The 26,347-nt window shown below is 46.0% G+C and overlaps 1 protein-coding gene across 1 annotated transcript in view; it reads left to right on the top strand.

Annotated features, from left to right (window-relative positions):
* Positions 1–26,347, top strand: part of LOC138642404 (NFX1-type zinc finger-containing protein 1-like) — a 418,979-nt gene that overhangs the window by 178,806 nt on the left and 213,826 nt on the right. Inside the window, exons 18-19 of the mRNA XM_069730530.1 lie at positions 16,914–17,093; positions 18,655–20,292. Coding sequence (XP_069586631.1) covers positions 16,914–17,093; positions 18,655–20,292 — 1,818 coding nt within the window. The remainder of the gene's footprint in view (positions 1–16,913; positions 17,094–18,654; positions 20,293–26,347) is intronic.

Consider the following 26,347-nt stretch of genomic DNA (forward strand, 5'->3'; position numbering starts at 1 on the left):
CAATCTTGATTTTTTTTTTTGTCCACAGTGTTTACCAATCGAGTTAATTATTTTTATGTTTTGATAGATCAGACTTTTTTGAATGCGGCAACTCCACATGAGTATTTTTTTTAACTTTTTTAATATCTTTAGGTTGTGGGAAAAGAGGCGTGTAATGAGGAAAATGGGGTGATTTGAACGTTTTTTTCATATTTTTTAAAAACATTTTTGCTTTGCTTTTCACTGTTCTTAATAGTCCCCTTAGGGGACTTAACCCCTTAGCGACCGCCGATACGCCTTTTAACGGCGGCCGCTAAGGGTACTTAAACCACAGCGCCGTTAATTAACGGCGCTGTGGAAAAAGTCAATAGCGCCCCCCAGAGGCCGATTTTCTCTGGGGTCTCGGCTGCCGAGGGTAGCCGAGACCCCAGAGAACATGATTCGGGTTTTTTTTAACCCACCCCGCATTTGCGATCGCCGGTAATTAACCGTTTACCAGCGATCCCAAAAAAAAAAAACGATCTCTTTTTAATTTCTCTGTCCTCCGATGTGATCGCACATCGGAGGACAGAGAAAAGGGGTCCCAGGTAGCCCCCCAATACTCACCTAGCTCCCCCGATGCTCCTCGTGTCTCCCGGTGGGCGCTGCCATCTTCAAAATGGCGGGCGCATGCGCAGTGCGCCCGCCGGCCGGCACCGGGAGAATCTTTGGGGTCTCGGCTGCCGGGGGTAGCCAAGACCCCAAAGAGCATGATCGGGGTCGGTTTTACCGACCCGTGTTTTGCGATCGCCGGTAATTAACTGTTTACCGGCGACCGCAAAAAAAAAAAAAAAAAGTAAAGTGTAATTCTCTGTGATCGCACATCAGAGGACAGAGAAATAGGGGGATTCGGGGACCCTACAATACTCACCTGTGTCCCTGGATCCTCTTGCTGCTCCTCCTGGCCGCCGGCAGAAGAACATGGCGGACGCATGCCCAGTGCGCCCGCCATCTGTCTCCATCTGCCGGCCGGCAGGAGAACAGCAGTTGGGGCTAAAATTAGGGTTAGGGGTAGGGTTAGGGGTAGGGTTAGGGTTAGGGGTAGGGTTAGGGTTAGGGGTAGGGTTAGGTTAGGGTAGGGTTAGGGGTAGGGTTAGGGGTAGGGTTAGGTTAGGGTTAGGTGTAGGGTTAGGGGTAGGGTAGGGGTAGGGTTAGGTTAGGGGTAGGGTTAGGGGTAGGGTTAGGGGTAGGGTAGGGTTAGGGGTAGGGTTAGGTTAGGGGTAGGGTTAGGGGTAGGGGTAGGGTTAGGTTAGGGGTAGGGGTAGGGCTAGGGCTAGGGTTGGGGCTAAATTTAGGGTTAGGGTTGGGGCTAAATTTAGGGTTAGGCTTCTTTCACACTTACGTCGGTACGGGGCCGTCGCAATGCGTCGGCCCGACATACCGACGCACGTTGTGAAAATTGTGCACAACGTGGGCAGCGGATGTAGTTTTTCAACGCATCCGCTTCCCAATCTATGTCCTGGGGAGGAGGGGGCGGAGTTACGGCCACGCATGCGCGGTCAGAAATGGCGGATGCGACGTACAAAAAAACGTTTCATTGAACGTTTTTTTGTGCCGACGGTCCGCCAAAACACAACTGATCCAGTGCACGACGGACGCGACGTGTGGCCATCCGTCACGATCTATCGGCAATACAAGTCTATGGGCAAAAAACGCATCCTGCGGGCACATTTGCAGGATCCGTTTCTTGTCCAAAACGACGGATTGCGACGGAATGCCAAACGACGCAAGTGTGAAAGTAGCCTTAGGGCTAGGGTTAGGGTTGGGGCTAAAGTTAGGGTTAGAGCTGGGATTAGGGTTAGGGTTTGGATTAGGGTTGGTATTAGGGTTAGGGTTGGCATTAGGGTTACGCTTGGGATTAGGGTTAGGTTTGGCATTAGGGTTAAGGTTAGGGTTGTGATTAGGGGTGTATTGGGATTAGGGTTAGGTTTGAGGTTAGGGTTGAGATTAGGATTAGGGGTGTGTTGGATTTAGGGTTTTGATTAGGGTTATGGTTAGGGTTGACATTAGGGTTGTTTTGGGGTAAGGGTTGTGATTATGGTTAGGGTTAGTGATTAGGATTATGGATCAGGTTGGGATTAGGGTTAGGGGTGTGTTGGGGTTAGGGTTGGAGCTAGAATTGGGGGGTTTCCACTGTTTAGGTACATCAGGGGGTCTCCAAACACGACAGCCAATTTTGCGCTCAAAAAGTCAAATGGTGCTTCCTCCCTTCTGAGCTCTGCCGTGCGCCCAAACAGTGGGTTACCCCCACATATGGGCATCAGCGTACTCGGGATAAATTGGACAACAACTTCAGGGGTCCAATTTCTCTTGTTACCCTTGTGAAAATAAAAACTTGGGGGCTACAATATCTTTTTTGTGAAAAAAAAAAATTTTTTATTTTCACGACTCTGCATTCTAAACTTCTGTGAAGCACTTAGGCATTCAAAGTTCTCACCACACATCTAGATAAGTTCCTTGGGGGGTCTAGTTTCCAAAATGGGGTCACTTGGGGGGGGTTACTACAGTTTAGGTACATCAGGGGCTCTGCAATCGCAACATAATGCCCACAGACCATTCTATCAAAGTCTGCATTCCAAAAAGGCGCTCCTTCCCTTCCGAGCTCTGCCGTGCGCCCAAACAGTGGTTTACCCCCACATATGGCGCATCAGCGTACTCGGGACAAATTGGACAACAACTTTTGCAGTCCAATTTCTCCTGTTACCCTTGTGAAAATAAAAACTTGGGGGCTAAAAAATCTTTTTTGTGGAAAAAAAAAATATTTTTTATTTTCACGGCTCTACGTTATAAACTTCTGTGAAACACATGGGGGTTCAAAGTGCTTGCCACACATCTAGATAAGTTCCTTAAGGGGTCTAGTTTCCAAAATGGTGTCACTTGTGGGGGGTTTCCACTGTTTAGGCACATCAGGGGCTCTCCAAACGCGACATGGCGTCCGATCTCAATTCCAGCCAATTCTACATTGAAAAAGTAAAACGGCACTCCTTCTCTTCCAAGCTCTGCGGTGCGCCCTAACAGTGGTTTACCCCCACATATTGGGTATCAGCGTACTCAGGAGAAATTGCACAACAACTTTTGTGGTCTAATTTCTCCTGTTACCCTTGTGAAAATAAAAATTTGTGGGCAAAAAGATCATTTTTGTAGAAATAATGCGATTTTTTTTTTCACGGCTCTACATTATAAACTTCTGTGAAGCACATGGGGGTTCAAAGTGCTCACCACACATATAGATATGTTCCATAAGGGGTCTAGTTTCCAAAATGGGGTCACTTGTGGGGGGTTTCCACTGTTTAGGCACATCAGAGGCTCTCCAAACGCGACATGGCGTCCGATCTCAATTCCAGCCAATTCTATATTGAAAAAGTAAAACAGCGCTCCTTCACTTCCAAGCTCTGCGGTGCGCCCAAAAAGTGGTTTACCCTCACATATGGGGTATCGACGTATTCAGGAGAAATCGCACAACAACTTTTGTGGTCTAATTTCTCCTGTTACCCTTGTGAAAATAAGAATTTGTGGGCGAAAAGATCATTTTTGTGTAAACAAAAGCGATTTTTCATTTTCACGGCTCTACGTTATAAACTTCTGTGAAGCACTTGGGGGTTAAAAGTGCTCACCACACATCTAGATAAGTTCCTTAAGGGGTCTAGTTTCCAAAATGGTGTCACTTGTCGGGAGTTTCCACTGTTTAGGCACATCAGGGGCTCTCTAAACGTGACATGGCGTCCAATCTCAATTCCAGCCAATTCTGCATTGAAAAAGTCAAACGGCGCTCCTTCACTTCTAAGTTCTGCGGTGCGCCCAAAAAGTGGTTTACCCCCACATATGGGGTATTGGCGTATTCAGGAGAAATTGCATAACAAAATTTATGGTTACATTTCTGTTTTTACACTTGTGAAAATAAAAAAAATGGTTCTGAATTAAGATGTTTGCAAAAAAAAGTTAAATGTTCATTTTTTCCTTCCACATTTTTTCAGTTCCTGTGAAGCACGTAAAGGGTTAATAAACTTCTTGAATGTGGTTTTGAGAACCTTGAGGGGTGTAGTTTTTGGAATGGTGTCACACTTGGGTATTTTCTATCATATAGACCCCTCAAAATGACTTCAAATGTGATGTGGTCCCTAAAAGAAAATGGTGTTGTAAAAATGAGAAATTGCTGGTTAACTTTTAACCCTTATAACTCCCTAACAAAAAAAAATTTTGGTTCCAAAATTGTGCTGATGTAAAGTAGACATGTGGGAAATGTTATTTATTAACTATTTTTCATGACATATCTCTCTGATTTAAGGGCATAAAAATACAAAGTTTGAAAATTGCTAAATTTTAAAAATTTTCGCCATATTTCCATTTTTTTCATAAATAATCACAAGTAATATCGAAGAAATGTTACCACTAACATGAAGTACAATATGTCACGAAAAAACAATCTCAGAATCAGCGGGATCCGTTGAAGCGTTCCAGAGTTATAACCTCATAAAGTGACAGTGGTCAGAATTGAAAAAATTGGCTCGGTCATTAAGTACCAAATTGGCTCTGTCACTAAGGGGTTAAAGATGCGATCAGGTTATCAGCATTGCTGCATATAGCAAAAATCACGGTCTCCTTTCAAGCCCGGCCACAGGTAGATTTTTAGAGGAGCTCTGTAATGACAAGCATGGGGGTCTTCAGCAGACCCACGACTGTCATAGCTACTCATCCATGCAACGAGGTCACCGATAGACGCATGGAATGACTCGCCATACCAGCGCGTGTTAAATGACGCTGTCATAGTTTGACAGCGTTTAACAGGTTAAGACCGGCGTCACACTGGCGTTTTAAACGGCCGAGTGCAATGCGATAAAAAAATCGCATTGTATTTGGACCAATGTTAAGCTATGGGGCAGCTCCTACCAGCCAACTTTGTGTCGGCCGTTTTCCTCGGTCCGAGACAATCACAGCATGCTGCGATTGTCTCGGACTGAGGAAAACTCTCGGCTCTCTCGCACCCTATGTAAGCCTATGGGTGCGAGTGAGACAACGCACCCATAGTGCATTATGTGATGTGCGTTATAAGCGGACCCCAGCAATGGAGGAGATGGAGAAATTAATTTCTCCGCCTCCTCCGCAGCTGTGCTCCGATCCTCCCTGTGTGAGAGAATCAGAACACAGACGCATGACACTCGGCTCCTGCTCTGCTGCGATCAGGAGCCGAGTGTCATTAGCATATCGCATCCGATGATCTCGCATCGGATGCAATACGCCAGTGTGACGCTGGCCTAAGAATCATCCTCAATTGTTAAAGGTGAGTCCTGGCTATAACATGCAGCCATCACCTGCCAGTATGGGGTGGGCTCACCCTGTTAGCCCCTCCACACACCTGCTTCTTCTTATGCCGTACACATACAGAGGATGTCATGACGAGGCAAAAAATGTTCCTGTGCTGAGATAATTTTATAAATTTGCTACTACTTTGAGGAAGCAAAATAGTGTACAGACAGGACAGCAAGGGATCGCAGCTGATTTTTTCTGTGAGGTAAAAAATTTCCCTGCTTGTTTCTAAAGTTTTTTTCTCACAGAAACCAGCAGCCGCGCACTAATGTCTGTATACTCTTTTGTTTCCTACCCTGCCCAAGAGCTGTGCTATGATCAAACAATGTTTCTGCATGGTCATACACAGCCATTACACAGTACACAGCAGGGCACATTTATAAGATTATCTCAGCACAGGAACATTTTTTTAACACATCCAATTGTGAAACTTATTATTATGCCAAGATCTATTGATTGAAATGTACTTTGTTTATTGGCAAACCCCTTAAAAATGTCAACAATGGCACAACATGGAAGAGAAATGTGACAAGAAAAATACATGTGGCCTGCAGGAAAACATGGTAGCGGCAGAATCCCTACTGTATGAGTGCTGTTGGTGGCAGGGGTTATGTTTCATTCAGGGCCGGCTCCAGGTTTCTGAGGGCCCCGGGCGAACGAGTCTCAGTGGGCCCCCCCTTTAACACATACCACGATTCATGATGCACAGAAAAGAATCAGCCCACGCCACGCAGTATATAACACACTAACACAGCCCACGCACGCAGTATATAACACAGCCCACGCACGCAGTATATAACCCACAGCCCACGCACGCAGTATATAACCCACAGCCCACACACGCAGTATGTAACCCACAGCCCACGCACGCAGTATATAACCCACAGCCCACCCACGCAGTATATAACACACAGCCCACGCACGCAGTATATAACACACAGTCCACGCACGCAGTATATAACACACACAGCCCACGCACGCAGTATATAACAGTGTTATATACTGCATGCGTGGGCTGTGTGTTATATACTGCGTGCGTGGGATGTGTGTCATAATAACACACAGCCCACGCACGCAGTATATAACACAACACAGCACAGCCCCGTGACGTAGTATATAACCGCGGCAACACCTAAAATGGGTGACACTGGCTGAGATCAGATTTGGAAAGTAAAAGGGTCAGTCACGCAGCAGACCCAGGCTCAGTCAGCAGCAGGCTGCCTGCATCCCATTCCGATTCATTCCCCCCCAGCCCCCGCAATGCGCAGCGTTGGGGTTGGGGACCGTCACCGAAGACGAGTCACTCACTCACAGTCACTGCTGCTAGCCTTCACCGGCCCGTCGCCCTCGTTGTGGACACACAGGAGAGGGCACCGACCGTGCACCTCCTCACTCACTGCAGCTGCTGCTCGTCTTCTCCTGCTTGGCGCTGCTAGACCTGTCCTCTTGTCCTGGATGGTGGCTCTGTCTTCTTGCTCTTAGGATGACAAGCCGACCAGAAGTAACAGAACAGATGACCCCGCGCCGCCCGGTAGTGACTCTCTCTGCATTGTGCATCCTTGGTGACGGGCCAGCGGAGGTGAGTATTGCTGCTATTGCAGCTGCGCAGCGCCAGGCGCCAGCAAAACGGCTCAGACAGAGCTCTGTTGTCTGCCCCCTGCTGCCGAGGTGCTGCCGGGTGCCGGGGATGATGAGGGATTTGATTTGATCACTGTACACACACAGCAGCGATGTAGACAGTGACAGTGTGTACTACCATAAATGGGCCCCCCCCGTCTCGCCAGGGCCCCGGCATTTGCCCGGGTACGCCGGGTGCTGACGCCGGCCTTGGTTTCATTGATGATATCATGAATTCACAGATGTACTGTTATATTGAAAAAGAAGATGCTACCATCACTCCGTGCCCTTGGTAGATGTGCACTTTTCCAACAAGACAATGATTCAAAATACACATCTAGGGCAACTGCTACATTTGTGAAGGAGATCAGGGTGAAAGTGATTCAGTGGCCAAGTATGTCTCCTGATCTGAACCCAACAAAAACACCTATGTGAGAACTGTGAAGAAACCAGCTGAGCATCACTCATTATCCAGCATCCAAGTTCTATAAGAGGTCATTATGGAAGAATGGAAAAAGATAGTTGCAATATGTCGCCACCTTGTTCATTCCATGCCTAGAAGACTTGGTGCTGTCTTTAAAAATCACGGAGGTCATATAAAATACTTGATGTAGTGGGTTTTGTTGTGGGGTGTATTTATTTTTGCATCAACTAATTTGAGTAAAACTGAAGGTTTTATTCTGAAAGTTATATTATTAACCCCTTCATGACCAGGGGATTTTTCGTTTTTCCGTGTTCGTTTTTCGCTCCCCTCCTTCCCAGAGCCATAACTTTTTTATTTTTCCGTCAATTTGGCCATGTGAGGGCTTATTTTTTGCGGGACGAGTTGTACTTTTGAACGACATCATTGGTTTTAACATGTCGTGTACTAGAAAACGGGAAAAAAATTCCAAGTGCGGTGAAATTGCAAAAAAAGTGCAATCCCACATTGGTTTTTTGTTTGGCTTTTTTGCTAGGTTCACTAAATGCTAAAAATGACCTGCCATTATGATTCTCCAGGTCATTACGAGTTCATAGACACCAAACATGACTAGGTTATTTTATATCTAAGTGGTGAAAAAAAATTCCAAACTTTGCTAAAAAAAAAAAAAAAAAAATTGCGCCATTTTCCGATACTCGTAGCGTCTCCATTTTTCGTGATCTGGGGTCGGTTGAGGGCTTATTTTTTGCGTGCCGAGATGACGTTTTTAATGATAGCATTTCGGTGCAGATACGTTCTTTTGATCGCCCGTTATTGCATTTTAATGCAATGTCGCGGCGACCAAAAAAACGTAATTCTGGCGTTTCGAGTTTTTTTCCCGCTACGCTGTTTAGCGATCAGGTTAATACTTTTTTTTATTTGATAGATCGGGCAATTCTGAGCGCGGTGATACCAAATATGCGTAGATTTGATATTTTTTTTATTGATTTATTTTGATTGGGGCGAAAGGGGGGTGATTTAAACTTTTATGTTTTTTCACATTTTTTTAAACTTTTTTTTTTAACTTTTGCCATGCTTCAATAGCCTCCATGAGAGGCTAGAAGCAGGCACAAGCCGATCGGCTCTGCTACATAGCAGCGATCTGCTGATCGCTGCTATGTAGCAGAATTGCACGTGTGCTGTGAGCGCCGACCACAGGGTGGCGCTCACAGCGACGGGCAATCAGTAACCATAGAGGTCTCAAGGACCTCTATGGCTACAATGGAGACGCATCGCCGACCCCCGGACATGTGACGGGGGTCGGCGATGACGTCATTTCCGGCCGCCCGGCCGGAAGCGGTAGTTAAATGCCGCTGTCTGCGTTTGACAGCGGCATTTAACTAGTTAATAGGTGCGGGCAGATCGCGATTCTGCCCGCGCCTATTACGGGCACATGTCAGCTGTTCAAAACAGCTGACATGTCCCGGCTTTGGTGCGGGCTCACCGCGGAGCCCTGCATCAAAGCAGGGGAGCCGGCATCGGACGGTATAGTACGTCCGATGCCGGTAAGGGGTTAAGCTTACGTTTATGTTATGGGTTAAAAAAATGTTCAATGGGACTCGTTCTTGTTAAAATTGTAGAACTTGTTCTTGTGTTCAGTGAGATATTAACTAAAATCTTACTTTTCAAAGGGGTGTACTCATTTATGTTCAGCACTGCATACAGTTAGGGCCAGAAATATTTGGACAGTGACACAATTTTCGCGAGTTGGGCTCTGCATGCCACCACATTGGATTTGAAATGAAACCTCTACAACAGAATTCAAGTGCAGATTGTAACGTTTAATTTGAAGGGTTGAACAAAAATATCTGATAGAAAATGTAGGAATTGTACACATTTCTTTACAAACACTCCACATTTTAGGAGGTCAAAAGTAATTGGACAAATAAACATAACCCAAACAAAATATTTTTATTTTCAATATTTTGTTGCAAATCCTTTGGAGGCAATCACTGCCTTAAGTCTGGAACCCATGGACATCACCAAACGCTGGGTTTCCTCCTTCTTAATGCTTTGCCAGGCCTTTACAGCCGCAGCCTTCAGGTCTTGCTTGTTTGTGGGTCTTTCCGTCTTAAGTCTGGATTTGAGCAAGTGAAATGCATGCTCAATTGGGTTTAGATCTGGAGATTGACTTGGCCATTGCAGAATGTTCCACTTTTTGGCACTCATGAACTCCTGGGTAGCTTTGGCTGTATGCTTGGGGTCATTGTCCATCTGTACTATGAAGCGCCATCCAATCAACTTTGCAGCATTTGGCTGAATCTGGGCTGAAAGTATATCCCGGTACACTTCAGAATTCATCCGGCTACTCTTGTCTGCTCTTATGTCATCAATAAACACAAGTGACCCAGTGCCATTGAAAGCCATGTATGCCCATGCCATCACGTTGCCTCCACCATGTTTTACAGAGGATGTGGTGTGCCTTGGATCATGTGCCGTTCCCTTTCTTCTCCAAACTTTTTTCTTCCCATCATTCTGGTACAGGTTGATCTTTGTCTCATCTGTCCATAGAATACTTTTCCAGAACTGAGCTGGCTTCTTGAGGTGTTTTTCTGCAAATTTAACTCTGACCTGTCTATTTTTGGTATTGATGAATTGTTTGCATCTAGATGTGAACCCTTTGTATTTACTGTCATGGAGTCTTCTCTTTACTGTTGACTTAGAGACAGATACACCTACTGTTAGGGCTAGCGGAACGCACCGAGTAGAAATAGATATTTATTATAAATGGTGCGTTCGCAGCCCGGGGTCCACCGTACAGGAAGAACCTGCTGCTAGTGAATGGTGGCACAATATGGCGGTATAGACTAGCTCTGTTACCTCACAGAGCAGCCGCGAGAGGAAAGCACTGCGCCCTGTTAGCCTCACAGGAGCACAAGCTTACTGCCAAGCTGATAGCAGTCTGTGGTTAAGCAACATGCAATCTCCTCACCGGAGAAGCCGGTATTCTAGGGGCTTATTTCAGCCGGGTCCCTGAACACTCTCATACAATCTCCTCACTGGAGGTGCCGGTATTCTAGGGGCTTATTCCAGCGGGGTCCCTGAACACACTTATGCATAACCACACTGGCGCAAAGCACATATGACTTGATACTAGCGCATGGCCGTGCGGCCATGCGAGCCTTAAATAGTTGCAGCATGTTTAGGACCTTTCAAAGAAGGACCAATGGAGTGCTGCAGCACCTGAGCATGTGACCCTAGATCTCCACTGAGAGATCTCGCCCTGGGCATGCTCAGAGTGCAAAGCAGGATTTAGTCCTAGCAGCTACAAGGACCTTAGCTGCAGTATCTGATCATGTGACCCTCGATCTCCACTGAGAGACCTTACTCTGGGCATGCTCAAAATGTGAAAAGCAGGACTTAGCCCCAGAAGCGTCCGCTCGCCGCTGCCCAGCACTGACTTCAATGGCAGAAGCAGGAAACGCAGCAGTAACTCTTAGCACAGAGTCAGACTGAGCGAGACGCTGGGATCGACGTCTCCGCTGAGCAGGCTCCACTGCGGCAGGAGAAGAATGGGAGACCGCAGCGGAGATGGCCCGAGATTCCCCCTGTGCAGAGGCAGGAACTCGACCCCTAACATTACCCCCCCTCCTAGAGCCCCCCCTCCTTGGGCCTCGCTACGTTCGAAGGCAGCAATAAGCTGCGGAGCTCGAATGTGCTCAGCAGGCTCCCAGGACCTATCCTCAGGGCCGTAACCCTTCCAGTCCACCAAATAAAATTTTTTGCCACGTACCACCTTGCACCCCAAAATAGCGTTCACCTCGAAATCGTCCGTAGACGAACCCGATGTCTCGGCAGATGACTCAGAAAACCGAGACATGTATACGGGTTTCAAGAGGGACACGTGAAAGGTGTCGGTGATACCCAAGCGTGGAGGAAGAGCCAGACGGTAGACCACAGGATTAACCTGTTCGAGGACCTTGAAGGGACCCAAGTGGCGAGGTGCAAACTTAGTGGACTCTACACGCAGCCTGATGTTACGGGCGGAGAGCCACACTAAATCGCCAGGAGCAAAGGTCGGGGCAGGGCGCCGATGTGCATCGGCGGAGGACCTCATTCTCTCCTTCGAGGCCCGAATGGCATCTTGAGTGCGGTCCCAAATGTCCCGTGCCTCCACTGCCCAGTCTGCCACCCTGGAGTCAGCAGAGGACACGGGCATAGGCACAGGAACCCGCGGATGCTGGCCGTAATTAAGGAGGAAAGGAGTCTGACCGGTGGAGTCGGCTACAGCGTTATTAAGGGCGAACTCTGCCCATGGTAATAAAGATGCCCAGTCATCCTGCCTGGCAGAAACAAAATGTCGTAGATATGTGACCAGAGTCTGATTGGCCCTCTCTACCAACCCATTCGTCTCGGGATGATATGCGGAAGAGAGGTTTAACTCAATGCTGAGAAGACGACAAAGCTCTCTCCAGAACCGAGATGCAAACTGGGGACCCCAGTCACTGACAATTTTGTCTGGCATGCCGTGTAGGCGGAAGATGTGTCTTATGAACAACGCTGCCAAGGCCCGTGCAGAAGGTAACCGTGGGAGCGGCACCAAATTCACCATTTTCGAGAAATGATCGATAATAACCCAAATGACTGTACAGCCGCGAGACTTGGGCAAACCCACTACAAAGTCCATCCCGACCATCTCCCAGGGCCTGTCTGCCACCGGCAAGGGATAGAGTAACCCAGACGGCCGCTGTCGAGGAGACTTATTTTTGGCGCATGAGACACACGCCAGAACGTAATCTCTGACATCTCGGAGCATATGCGGCCACCAGTACGTCCTCGCCAGCAGCTCAGATGTCCTTTTTGTCCCAAAGTGTCCACCCACCCTGGAGGAATGAGCCCAAGAGAGAACCTCCGGTCGTAAATTTATGGGCACAAAAGTCTTGCCCGGAGGCACAGACTCAAGCGACACCGAAGCCACGGTTCTCAAGCTCTCAGAAGGAACAATAAGCCGAGGCTCTCCTTCCTCCTCCTCCGATGACACAACAGAGCGAGAAAGAGCATCAGCTCGAATGTTCTTCTCCCCAGCGAGATAATGGAGGTTGAAGTGGAATCGGGAGAAGAATAAGGACCATCTGGCCTGGCGAGAATTTAGCCGCTGGGCTGTTTGCAAATATAGCAAATTTTTGTGGTCTGTAAAAACTTGAAAGGGAAAACGAGCCCCCTCCAAGAGATGTCTCCACTCTGAGAAAGCCAATTTCATCGCTAGCAACTCCCTGTCCCCGATGGAATAATTCCTCTCCGCTGGTGTGAAGGTCTTGGAGAAGAAGAAGCACGGATGCTTCCGACCTTGAGCATCCTTTTGGAAGAGGACTGCTCCAGCACCAACGGAAGAGGCATCCACCTCCATTATAAACGGCTTATCGACATCGGGACGATGTAGGATGGGAGCGCTAGCAAAATGAGACTTAGTAGAAGAAAAGGCCCTGGAGACCTCTTCAGACCACACTTTGGGATTTGCTCCCTTCTTGGTGAGGGCTACCAAGGGAGCTACGAAAGTTGAGAAATGGGGAATGAACTGGCGGTAATAATTAATGAACCCCATAAAGCGCTGCACCGCTTTAAGTGAATGGGGTTCTTGCCAGTCCATCACAGCCTGTAGTTTGGCAGGATCCATAGCCAATCCCTGGGCAGAGATGATATAGCCCAGGAAAGGTAAAGACTCCTGCTCAAACACACACTTCTCCAACTTTGCGTAAAGAGAGTTTGCCCATAAGAGGTCAAAGACTCTGCCAACATCTCTCCGGTGGGAGTCAATATCTGGAGAGAAGATGAGAATATCATCCAGATAGACTACGACCGAGGTGGAAAGCATATCCCGGAAGATGTCATTGACAAAGTCTTGGAAAACGGCTGGGGCATTACAGAGCCCGAAGGGCATCACCAGATACTCATAGTGCCCATCTCTGGTGTTAAACGCCGTCTTCCATTCGTCCCCCTCACGGATGCGAATCAGGTTATAAGCTCCCCGCAGGTCTAATTTGGTAAATACCTTAGCCTATCAAAAAGATCAGAAATCAGGGGCAGCGGGTACTTATTCTTAACAGTGATGGCGTTAAGACCCCTGTAGTCTATGCAAGGATGCAATTCTCCATTCTTCTTCTGTACGAAGAAGAACCCTGCCCCTGCTGGTGAGACTGACTTCCTAATAAACCCTCTTGCCAAATTCTCCTGGATGTATTGGGACATAGCCTCCGTTTCCGGGAGAGAGAGGGGATAGACACGTCCCCGAGGAGGTTCTGCTCCAGGCAAGAGATCTATAGGACAGTCATAGGGACGGTGAGGCGGAAGCGTCTCCGCGGCCTTTTTGGAGAAGACGTCTGCATAAGACCAATAGTATTTGGGGAGAGTAGAGAGATCTGCGGGTATCTCAGTGGTGGAAACCTGAACGCACTCTTTCACACATCTGCCCTTACAGGATTCACTCCAACCCAATATCCTCCCAGAGGTCCACTCAATATGTGGGGAGTGGAAACGGAGCCAGGGTATTCCCAGCAGAATCTCATCCATTCCCTCGGGAAGGACAAGAAGGAAAATAATCTCCTGGTGGGATGGGGACATGGCTAACGTGAAAGGGACAGTCTGATGTGTGATCTGTAACGGAAGTGTCGACCCATTCACCACTCTAACGGTTACTGGTTTGGCAAGCATAACCAGAGGTATTGCGTGGCGCAGAGCAAAAGCAGAAGACATAAAATTTCCTTCTGCTCCTGAATCCACACAAAGCTCTACTGTGAGAGTGGATGTGCCTAACAGGATTGTCCCTTTAAAGGACAATTTGGAGGAAAATGCCGCTGTGTCCAGTGAACCTCCTCCAATGGTCACTAGACGCGATCGTTATCCCGACCGCCGTGGACATTTATTAGCGTAATGTCCAGGTTCCTGGCAATTTTTACACACCACAGGTACTCGAGCGGTCTGAGACCTAGGTCCCGCTCGAGAAACCTCCATGGCCTCATGGGAGTCGGACGCCATAACAGGAGATTCTAGAGGTTTGGCAAAGGTGGGAGCCAGCCGAAACCTCTGCCTACACTGGGTCCGCTCCAACCTCCGCTCGTTAAAACGGAGATCGATGCGGGTAGCTATAGTAATAAGCTCCTCCAGTGTGGCGAAGGCGTCCTTTACATGATCTGCCAGTCCTTTCCAGAACACCGGAATAAGGACTTTATCCGGCCATTCCAGCTCAGAAGCTAGAGTCCGGAATAGGATGGCGAACTGGCTGACCATGGACGAAGCCTGAGTAATTGCCAACAATTGGAGCGCGGTATCATGGGTGACACGGGGTCCCAAAAAGACCTGCCTCAGAGCGTCCAGGAAGATAGGAGCACTCTGTACCACACGATCACCACGTTCCCAAAGCGGCCTTGCCCACTCCAACGCCCTGCCCGACAAAAGAGACAAAATGAATCCCACCCTCGCCCGTTCCGTAGGAAAACGTGCAGCCAGCAGCTCGAGATGTATGGAGCACTGGCTCACGAATCCCCGACATAGCTTACTGTCACCAGCAAACTTGTCTGGAAGCGGGAGACGGGATAAGGTCAGAGCAGGGGTGGCAGCGGACAAACTGGCTGCAGCTGCACTTGCAGCCTGAACACCGACAGCAGTAACGTCCACAGCTGAGGTTGCACGCTCTAGAGCCGCCAACCTACCCTCCAACTGCTGGACGTACCGCTGTAGACGCTGACCGTTCGCCATTTACTAACCAGACCCTGGCGCTAGTATTATGTTAGGGCTAGCGGAACGCACCGAGTAGAAATAGATATTTATTATAAATGGTGCGTTCGCAGCCCGGGGTCCACCGTACAGGAAGAACCTGCTGCTAGTGAATGGTGGCACAATATGGCAGTATAGACTAGCTCTGTTACCTCACAGAGCAGCCGCGAGAGGAAAGCACTGCGCCCTGTTAGCCTCACAGGAGCACAAGCTTACTGCCAAGCTGATAGCAGTCTGTGGTTAAGCAACATGCAATCTCCTCACTGGAGAAGCCGGTATTCTAGGGGCTTATTTCAGCCGGGTCCCTGAACACTCTCATACAATCTCCTCACCGGAGGTGCCGGTATTCTAGGGGCTTATTTCAGCCGGGTCCCTGAACACACTTATGCATAACCACACTGGCGCAAAGCACATATGACTTGATACTAGCGCATGGCCGTGCGGCCATGCGAGCCTTAAATAGTTGCAGCATGTTTAGGACCTTTCAAAGAAGGACCAATGGAGTGCTGCAGCACCTGAGCATGTGACCCTAGATCTCCACTGAGAGATCTCGCCCTGGGCATGCTCAGAGTGCAAAGCAGGATTTAGTCCTAGCAGCTACAAGGACCTTAGCTGCAGTATCTGATCATGTGACCCTCGATCTTCACTGAGAGACCTTACTCTGGGCATGCTCAGAATGTGAAAAGCAGGACTTAGCCCCAGAAGCGTCCGCTCGCCGCTGCCCAGCACTGACTTCAATGGCAGAAGCAGGAAACGCAGCAATAACTCTTAGCACAGAGTCAGACTGAGCGAGACGCTGGGATCGACGTCTCCGCTGAGCAGGCTCCACTGCGGCAGGAGAAGAATGGGAGACCGCAGCGGAGATGGCCCGAGATTCCCCCTGTGCAGAGGCAGGAACTCGACCCCTAACACCTACTTCACTGAGAGTGTTCTGGACTTCAGTTGATGTTGTGAACGGGTTCTTCTTCACCAAATTAAGTATGCGGCGATCATCCACCACTGTTGTCATCCGTGGACGCCCAGGCCTTTTTGAGTTCCCAAGCTCACCAGTCAATTCCTTTTTTCTCAGAATGTACCCAACTGTTGATTTTGCTACTCCAAGCATGTCTGCTATCTCTCTGATGGATTTTTTCTTTTTTTTCAGCCTCAGGATGTTCTGCTTCACCTCAATTGAGAGTTCCTTTGACCGCATGTTGTCTGCTCACAGCAACAGCTTCCAAATGCAAAACCACACACCTGGAATCCACCCCTGACCTTTTAACTACTTCACTGATTACAGGTTAACGAGGGAGACGCCTTCAGAGTTAATTGCAGCCCTTAGAGTCCATTGTCCAATTACTTTTGGTCCCTTGAAAAAGAGGACGCTATGCATTACAGAGCTATGATTCCTAAACCCTTTCTCCGATTTGGATGTGGAAACTATCATATTGCAGCTGGGAGTGTGCACTTTCAGCCCATATTATATATATAATTGTATTTCTGAACATGTTTTTGTAAACAGCTAAAATAACAAAACTTGTGTCACTGTCCAAATATTTCTGGCCCTAACTGTATATTTTGGGCTTGGGCTACAGTAAACATGTTTGTAGTAAGCTATAGCTGCAGTCCAAAGGAAGACTACAGTAGTCATACTAGCTGAGTGAGTTACATTTATACAGGCCTGGTAATTCTTGTGTACATGAAAATGAGTAATTTACTGTCCTACTTTTCTACTGGATAGATAATGAATACAAACTAAAAAATGGATGTATGTTTTCTTTGTAATAAGACCTTGTATGATATTTTAATATATTGTATCTTCCAGGTGCAGCTCAAGGAGCCTACAGAGATAGGACGCAGCAAAATTACACAACTGTTCAGGCATTTGGCCATGGAAGCCAGCAGCTGCACTATGGTACACCGGGGTGTCTATCATATTGTCACAAAAGTCCTCTGAGATATGGTAGCCAAAATTTGTCAGCATTTTTTAGCACCGAGATGAAAGGTACCTTTTTGTGTACATTCAGAAACTTTTTCTGCTACGTGTTTGAATTGAAATAATATTTTATGAATGCCAAGTGAAATAATTGATAAAAAGAAATGTTGCAGTTGGCATTGTAGTTGGAGTTACTCAGAATTATTAATTTATTAGAATAACAGCACTAAAAATGGAGGGAAAGTTTTAGCGTAGAACAAGTAAAGTTGTTTGGGATTATGTAACATTGCGCTTAGTTGTTGACTTACTAAGACAAGGCTGTCATTTTGAGCAGTATTTACACATATGTGTCTAATTGTTTTGGACAGCATCAACTCTCGTTTTCTAAGTAACTTGCAAATGTAGACAAGAATGTGCAATGCATATTTATGACTAATTGCTCATGTTCATCTGTCAGCTTCCATACAGTAGTCATGGACACACTGATATTAGCTTACAGATTTTTTTTTATAACATAATATTGATGGCATATGTTTAAGATAGGTCATCAGTATCATATTCGTGGGTGTTTTATTTTCATTGTAGTAAATAGGACTGTGCTGCAATACGCTAGTAATTAGATGGCATGGAGCAAAAAAAAGCTCTGCAAACATTAAAGAGGCTGAGGCGATCACACGAAAACTGCTGCTCCTTATCAGCTTATCAATGGTGTTGCCAAAAGTTGGGCACCAATTTAGTAAGGCTCGGCTATCCTAAGACCATCAATATTTTGATCCTGGAACAACCAATTTAGTGTTGTGATGTAGCAGATTTTACAATCTCACATATTTATCTTTGCAGTAAGAAGCCTATTGTGAGGCAAGGAGCTGTGGTCTGGACGCCCCTGCAGCTGATAATTGCAGTTTCTCTCTGTGAATGTAAGGCCGGTTTGACATTCGCGTTTCCCTGATCTGCGGCGGGCTGCGGACTTCCTCCGTGAAGCCCCGCCCTCGACCGCACCTCCGCCGCTAGCTCCGCCTACTTCTGCATGCGGCCCACATGCGGCCTGCGTACCTATATTTAACATTAGGTACAAAGGTCGTGCGGCTGTATGCGGATGGTGCCGCATGCGTCATTTTGACGATGTGGCGACCAGCGTAGACGCAGCCTGTAGCATTTTTTTTTTCCGCATCGTCAAAGCGACGCATGCGGCACAATCCGCATACAGCCGCACGACCTGCATACCTAATGTTAAATATAGGTACGCAGGCCGCATGCGGGCCGCATGCAGATGTAGGCGGAGCTAGCAGCGGAGGTGCGGCTGAGGGCGGGGCTTCACGGAGGAAGTCCGCAGCCCGCCGCAGATCAGGGAAACGCTAGTGTGAAACTAGCCTAACAGGGAAACATCTGTGGCTAGAGGATTAGTTCACTGCTTATGAATACAGCATACTCCTTGCCTCACAGCAGGCACTTTGCTGGCTTTGCACTACTGAGATTAATAAATGCTCTAAATCTGCAACTCATTAACCTTTCAGTGGCTTACTGTTAAAATTCTTTTGTCTTTTGCTACCCAGTGGCAGCATAAGGAATCTGTCAGGTTCCTTTTAATAAACTATTAAATTATATTTTCTTGTTTTGCCTCTCTTTTTAGTGTCAGATACATTTAATGCCTTCCAGACAAATCAAACTGGATTTTCCGTGAGAGCAAAAAGTGTGCAAAACCTGTCAGAGTTATCCATGGAGTCCAAAACAGAGAATAATAGAAGCAACCTGAATGACATGCCCATAAGCCAAAAAACTGTCAAGGATAAAAAAATAGATTTAGAAGCAATTTCCAAATTAACAATATTGGAACCATCTGAAATCATAATGAAACTGGCTGCTCCGAGAAGTGGACTAAAGGAATTTGTTAATGAAAATACAATAGATTTTCAAATAGCTGAAGGTTTCTTGAATATTTTAAATAAAATTATCACAAGCACAACAAACCAGCAAAATGTAATATATATCCTAGGTCAAGTCCAAGGATCTGTTTTCCTGAAGCAAGTTCTTCCTTTTCACATGTTGCAGAGTTATAAAGCGATCACACAGCAGCACAGAACATTTTTATTTTTTGAACATATTATTACTTTGGCCATGGAATTGGCAAGTATCTTTCCATCCAGTTCATTCATGGAAGTTACTATAATTAAGACCCTTGTTCAAAATGCATTCCTCGACATGGAAGGTAATGGGAACACCGTGCCTACAGAAAATAAGAAGAAATTGATGGATCTGGATAAGTTCCTTCAACATTTGCAAGAAAAAAAGGGGGAAGGAACTTTGAAATCAGACAATTACATCTACATTGTAGGAAACAAGGAAAGCATAGAAAGTGACTTTAGACAGCTATCAATTTATCCAACCTATGAAGACATCTGTTTGTCTCAAAAGCCTTCAATGAGACCAAACATCATTGATGGATCCTATGCTGATGCTAGGTCTTACCTAGATACACATTTCCGCCTAATGCGAGAAGATTTCATTCGCCCTCTAAGAGATGGAATTTCAGGACTTGTTACACTGCAAGAAAAGGATCTCAATAAAGCAAAAATTGATGATATTAGAATTTATTTTGATGCTAAGATCTTTTCTCCATTATGCACTCGTGCTGGAATAGTTCACGAGGTCCATTTCAGTACCAAAAACCTGAAACATGTTCGATGGGAAATCTCAAAGCGTCTTCTCTATGGATCTCTTGTTTGCCTTTCTAATGACAATTTCAAAAATATGCTCTTTGCCACTGTGGCAGACAGGAATGTTTCCGATCTCCAAAATGGAGTCATAGCCCTGATCTTTACAGAAGAAAGTCGGCAGCAGCTGGCACAATATGCAGTAGATGATAAATTTCTCATGGTTGAAGCCACAACCTACTTTGAAGCATATCGTCATGTGTTGGAAGGTTTGAAGGAAATGGTGGCGAGTGAAATTCCATTCCAGAATTACATTGTTTTCTGCAACACAGCAATGTCCCCACCTTTATATGTCTCTCGGAATCCTGCTGGTTACACCTTAGAGAAGTTAATCAAATCTGACAATTCCACAATACAACAGTATCATAATTCTGGAGTCCCTGAACCTCCATTAAATACTCCGTTATTGAACACGTTTTTAAGAAATCAATTCAATGTCCTTGATTCCAGTACTTGGCCAACCAAAGAGGAACTACAGCTTGACCAATCTCAGTTCAAGGCATTTCAAATGGCTCTAACAAGCGAGCTTTCTATCATTCAAGGACCTCCAGGAACAGGTAAAAAATATATATTTTGGTTAATAATTAGAACTCATATATACTTTACTGATTAAAATGTATTGTATTGGACTCTAAACAATGTCTTAAAAATGTACTTAAAAATTACTAGGGAATTTTAAAGGCGTTCTCTGTTCTGTTGTGACATTTCCCTGTGGACTGCCAAGGGGTGCAAACAATAAAAGACGGCATGCTTATCATTGCACTGCAATCCCTGCTCCAGCACAGCCACTCCAATGGTCTCTGATTGCCTCGGAGTGGTGATGTCACAGACCATTAGTAACCCGAATGCTGTAGCGGCTGATTAGCTGAAGGTTCCAATTTTTTTTATTGGCTAAAACACTGACCAATGTTTTTCATTTAAGTTGTGCAGATGGTCAATTTTCTCCACTGATAGAATCTATCTGTGAAAAAAATCACAGCATGCTGCAATTTTACTTTGTATTCGGCTGAGTGCGAGAAAAAAATCAGATGCCATGCAGACCATGAGTATGGCATCCGATTTGTAAGGATATATTACAATTCTGTAGCATATGAAACTGTAAATGGTCCTGTAAAAGATTAATAGCTGCTGAGTGAAAAAAAAGGACTGCATATAGACAGCAAACGGATGACAAGTGAGAAAAAAAATGAGAATGGGACCATTTTTTATGCGCTCATGTGAGTGGGCCCTAACAGGATGAATCTCAGCATTTGTCCATGTTCACATGCACAGCATTTGGTCAGTATTTTACATCAGTATGTGTAAGCAAAAACCAGGAGTGAAACAATCAAAAGAAAAGTGTAATAGAAATATCACAATCCATTTTTGGATTCGTGGCAGCTCTGGTTTCACTCTGTTTTAAATGTAGCTTTTTTCCTTTCAGGACCAGCAGGAGTTAATATCAGTTTCTCTTGCTGACAATCTGTTGTAACTGCAGAGTTGCTGGGTCAGCTGATGTGGGTGGTGACCACTCCCACCATCCTTGAAATGGTCACCTAATGCATAAGCTGTTGGCGATAAAGTTTCTCTTTGGAGACCAGCCGTGCAATTGCAGCTCTCTAGTGTTAGCTACTTCTGGTGTTTGGAGTCCTGTTTCTGTGTCATCTGTGGTGTGGAGCTTGGCAGCAGTGTCTGGAAGCTAAGTGTTGTATTTATTCCTTCTCCCTTTCATGTTTGTCACTGTCCCCTGTGTGGTACTATCTGCAGTGGTGAGGCTAGTGCCCCTTGTCGGCCAGTGAACTAGTCAGAGCAGTTCTAGGTGACAGCGAGGGACGAGGTTCCTGACGGCGGTGGGGGGATTGACCCACTTAGGACTTTAGGGGAGTGCAGGGACAGGCTCAGGTTTGAGCTCAGGTGGTGACCATCCCCCATTTCCCTATCAGTAGGGCCTTCCTCTCCCCTATACTATCCCATTGTATGTGTGTCGTACCGTCCGCTGACCGACTGTGGGGTCGTTATATATTAGGATATATACAGGATCATGGGGTGCATTAAAAGAGGTCTGGATACACATGATGAGAGCATTATACTGCCTCTGTACAAATCCCTAGTTAGACCGCACATGGAGTACTGTGTCCAGTTTTGGGCACCGGTGCTCAGGAAGGATGTAATGGAACTAGAGAGAGTACCAAGGAGGGCAACAAAATTAATAAAGGGGATGGGAGAACTACAATACCCAGATAGATTAGCGAAATTAGGATTATTTAGTCTAGAAAAAAGACGACTGAGGGGCGATCTAATAACCATGTATAAGTATATAAGGGGACAATACAAATATCTCGCTGAGGATCTGTTTATACCAAGGAAGGTGATGGGCACAAGGGGGCATTCTTTGCGTCTGGAGGAGAGAAGGTTTTTCCACCAACATAGAAGAGGATTCTTTACTGTTAGGGCAGTGAGAATCTGGAATTGCTTGCCTGAGGAGGTGGTGATGGCGAACTCAGTCGAGGGCTTCAAGAGAGGCCTGGATGTCTTCCTGGAGCAGAACAATATTGTAACATACAATTATTAGGTTCTGTAGAAGGACGTAGATCTGGGGATTTATTATGATGGAATATAGGCTGAACTGGATGGACAAATGTCTTTTTTCGGCCTTACTAACTATGTTACTATGTTACTATGTTACGTGACAAGAAACACATCACCAATTCTGCATTTTTCACCCAGTCCTAGTTTTGGCTTACAAAAACTGATGTGAAATACTGACCAAATGCTTAAAATGTGGTGTCTGGGAATGTATAAAAACAAAAAATGTGTGCCGGTTGTGCATGGCGCCGTTCTGAAGCTTCCGCTGATGTCACTTCTACAAAATGGTGGTTTCTTTTCCACTCCACTCTGTCAACAGGGCGGTACTTCCAGCGCCATTCTGATTGACAGCTGGATCCCTTCTGCCTAACTGGGGGAGTCGGCTGTCAATCAGAATATAAGATGCCCAAGCGAGGTAGTCATGGGCGAGCTTTTGTCCCCACTCGCTCTGGCATTCTACAGACAAGGTGTGTCCCAGTCCTGGTGTGCCGCTGTGTATGTGGTGCTTCGCACTTATTTCTGGCCTGCAGGCCTGTTTGACTCCAGTAATGAATCTTCTGGGACCAGAGCAGCAATCATTCCAAGGAACACAAGTTTTATATAAACCAAACTTTTACTTTGTGCATGGCAGAAAGTACAGTATTTACAGGCAGATGTGAAGGATAAGGCCTCGTGTGATGTGATCTCTCCTTCAGGAACAGTACATAACTTCAGCCAGGGTGGTTCTCAGTATAGGTGGCATGTCCCTCTCACTTGCTTTCCTAGCCCTAGGGAATCTTTTTCACCTCTTGCAGTATATCCGGATTGCAATACCTTCTGCACAATGTAGTTCGAGTCCATCTTTCTCTGTAGCTTCACAAGCTGAGTGTGCCTCTGGCCCTTGACATCCATCTCGAGGTTGCCTCGGCCCATTAGATGGAATCACACGGAAGGGTATTTTCCTCGAGTATTAGCCTCACGCTGTCTCTAGCATTCCAGGCCTGATAGTTCACTCACTGCTGTACACACACTGACTGCCCCAGTCACTTCCTGCACTTGCCACCAATACTCAGTTACCCCTCCCAAACTGGGCTGACCACCACAGTTAACCTTGTCCCAGCTAACTGCAGCCCCATTGGGTATTGTACCTTTATGACATACAGTACATGAGGATCAAACACATTTAACCCTTGAGTGTCAGGGTGCAATCCATCAGATCCCGCCACCACCATTACAAGAATAACATCAGAAGTCCCACCCTGATGCGACAGCAGAGGCAGCTGAATACCCGGCAAGAGCGGTATGTGTTGGGGAAGAACAGCGCTATGCATAACAGAGAGGTAAGTTGCAATTACCTGCCTGTTAGTGCTTAAATACATTTTGTATTTTTTTTATAAAGTCCTGAATATACGCTTTAACATGTGAACATGGCCTTAAAGTGAGAGACAGGAATGCAGCTTTGACTATAACTACTGGAATCTCGAGCTGGGTTGCTGGGAATCTCATCTTCAGGCTTCCTGCACACTTCTGAAAGTCCGTCCATATCACTTATTGCTCCCATAAGCAGTGAAACCGAAAAAGCACAAAACTAATCATATATCAATAAAATATTTATTTTATTAAACACATTTAAAATACATTTCATTACAAAAATCCATTTCAACCACAATACCTCAGATGTGAGGTATTACTAATCACACAAAAACTTAGTTTTAGCAGTAAATAATTATTGTTCAACCCAGGCTAAACAGTAGAATTTTTTCTACACCTCTCTAACAGCGTTGTGTAAATCCACACATCCGCTACCGCTGCTTAGTGCGTGTTCGGCTTCTCGCCGGTCGAGGGTGATGAGTTAATTTGGAGTGGCGGGGGAACGTCTTGGCGCGCCGGGTATCCAGGACAACCATGGATCACATGATGTTTAAGGCAGACTCAGCATTGGACACAGTGCGGTTTAAGACCTGATTTCCCTCTTCCCCGACACGCCCCCTGAAGAAGTGTGGACTAGGGTTGAGCGAAACGGGTCGAACATTTTCAAAAGTCGCCGACTTTTGGCGAAGTCGAGTTTCATGAAACCCGATCCGACCCCTGTGCGTGGTCGGCCATGCGGTACGCGACTTTCGCGCCAAAGTCGCGTTTCAATGACGCGAAAAGCGCCATTTCTCAGCCAATGAAGGTAAACGCAGAGTGTGGGCAGCGTGATGACATAGGTCCTGGTCCCCACCATCTTAGAGAAGGGCATTGCAGTGATTGGCTTGCTGTCCGCGGCGTCACAGGGGCTATAAAGGGGCGGTCCCGCCGACCGCCATCTTACTGCTGCTGATCTGAGCTTAGGGAGAGGTTGCTGCCGCTTCGTCAGAAGCAGGGATAGCGTTAGGCAGGGTCCATTAACCACAAAACCGCTTGTGCTGTAGCGATTTCCACTGCCCAACACCACCTTCGGTGTGCAGGGACAGTGGAAGCTCCTTTTTTTTTTTTTTTTTTTTCCTCAGCGCTGTAGCTCATTGGGCTGCCCTAGAAGGCTCCCTGATCGCTGCATTGCTGCGTGTACACCGCTGTGCAAACCAACTGCTTTTTTCAAAGCACAAATCCTCTTGTTCCTTCCTTTCTGCACAGCTATCTTGTTTGTTTGTCCACACTTTTTATTTAATTTGTGCATCAGTCCACTCCTTATTGCTGCCTGCCATACCTGGCTGAGATTACTGCAGGGAGATAGTAATTGAAGGACAGTTCCTTTTTTTTTTTTTTTTTTTTGTGGGAGATTAAGATTGGCATTTCTGCTAGAGTGCCATCCCTGTCTGTGTCATCTCTCACTCAGTGGGCCATAGAAAGCCTATTTATTTTTTTGCTTGATTTGGGTTCCAAAATCTACCAGAAAAAAATCACAACATCAATCAGTGGGAGAAAAATATTGGCCTCAGGGCTTGTGTGCCACTCCTTACTCCTGTGTGTGCCATCTCTCACTCAGTGGGCCATAGAAAGCCTATTTATTTTTTAGCTTGATTTGGGTTCCAAAATCTACCTGAAAAAATCACAACATCAATCAGTGGGAGAAAAATATTGGCCTCAGGGCTTGTGTGCCACTCCTGACTCCTGTGTGTGCCATCTCTCACTCAGTGGGCCATAGAAAGCCTATTAATTTTTTTGCTTGATTTGGGTTCTAAATTCTACCTGAAAAAATCAATAAATCAATCAGTGGGAGATTAATATTGGCCTTTGGGCTTGTGTGCCAGTCCTAAGCGTGCCATCTCTCTCTCTCAGATAGTGGGCCATAGAAAGCCTATTTTTTATTTTTTTATTGGGTTTATAAATTTTCCCTGGAAAAAAAAAAAAAAGTGGGAGATTAATATTGGCCTCTGGGCTTGTGTGCCAGTCCTGAGCGTGCCATCTCTCTCACAAATAGTGGGCCACAGAAAGCCTATTTCTTTTTTTGGTTGATTTGGGTTCATAATTCTACCTGAAAAAATCAATCAATCAATCAGTGGGAGATTAATATTGGCCTTTGGGCTTGTGTGCCAGTCCTAAGCGTGCCATCTCTCTCTCTCAGATAGTGGGCCATAGAAAGATTTTTTATTATTTTTTTTATTGGGTTTATAAATTTTCCCTGGAAAAAAAAAAAAATTGGGAGATTAATATTGGCCTCTGGGCTTGTGTGCCAGTCCTGAGCGTGCCATCTCTCTCACAAATAGTGGGCCATAGAAAGCCTATTAAATTTTTTTCTTGATTTGGGTTCCAAAATCTACCTGAAAAAATCACTAAATCAATCAGTGGGAGATTAATATTGGCCTCTGGGCTTGTGTGCCACTCCTGACTCCTGTGTGCGTCATCTGTCACTCAGTGGGCCCTAGAAAGCCTATTTTTTTGTTTTATTTGTTTTCTAAATTCTCCCTGAAAAAATCATTTTATTTTATTTGGTTTCTAACTTATTCCTGAAAAAAATCATTTTTTTTGTATTTTTTTTTTCTCTAAAGTCTCCCTGAAAAAAAAAAAAAAATCTGTGGGAGATTCATATTGCCCTTTCTGCTTGTGTGCCAGTCTTGACTCCTGGGTGTGCCATCTCTCTCTCTC

This window comes from Ranitomeya imitator, chromosome 6, assembly GCF_032444005.1.
Source record: "Ranitomeya imitator isolate aRanImi1 chromosome 6, aRanImi1.pri, whole genome shotgun sequence".
Lineage (NCBI taxonomy): Eukaryota > Metazoa > Chordata > Amphibia > Anura > Dendrobatidae > Ranitomeya > Ranitomeya imitator.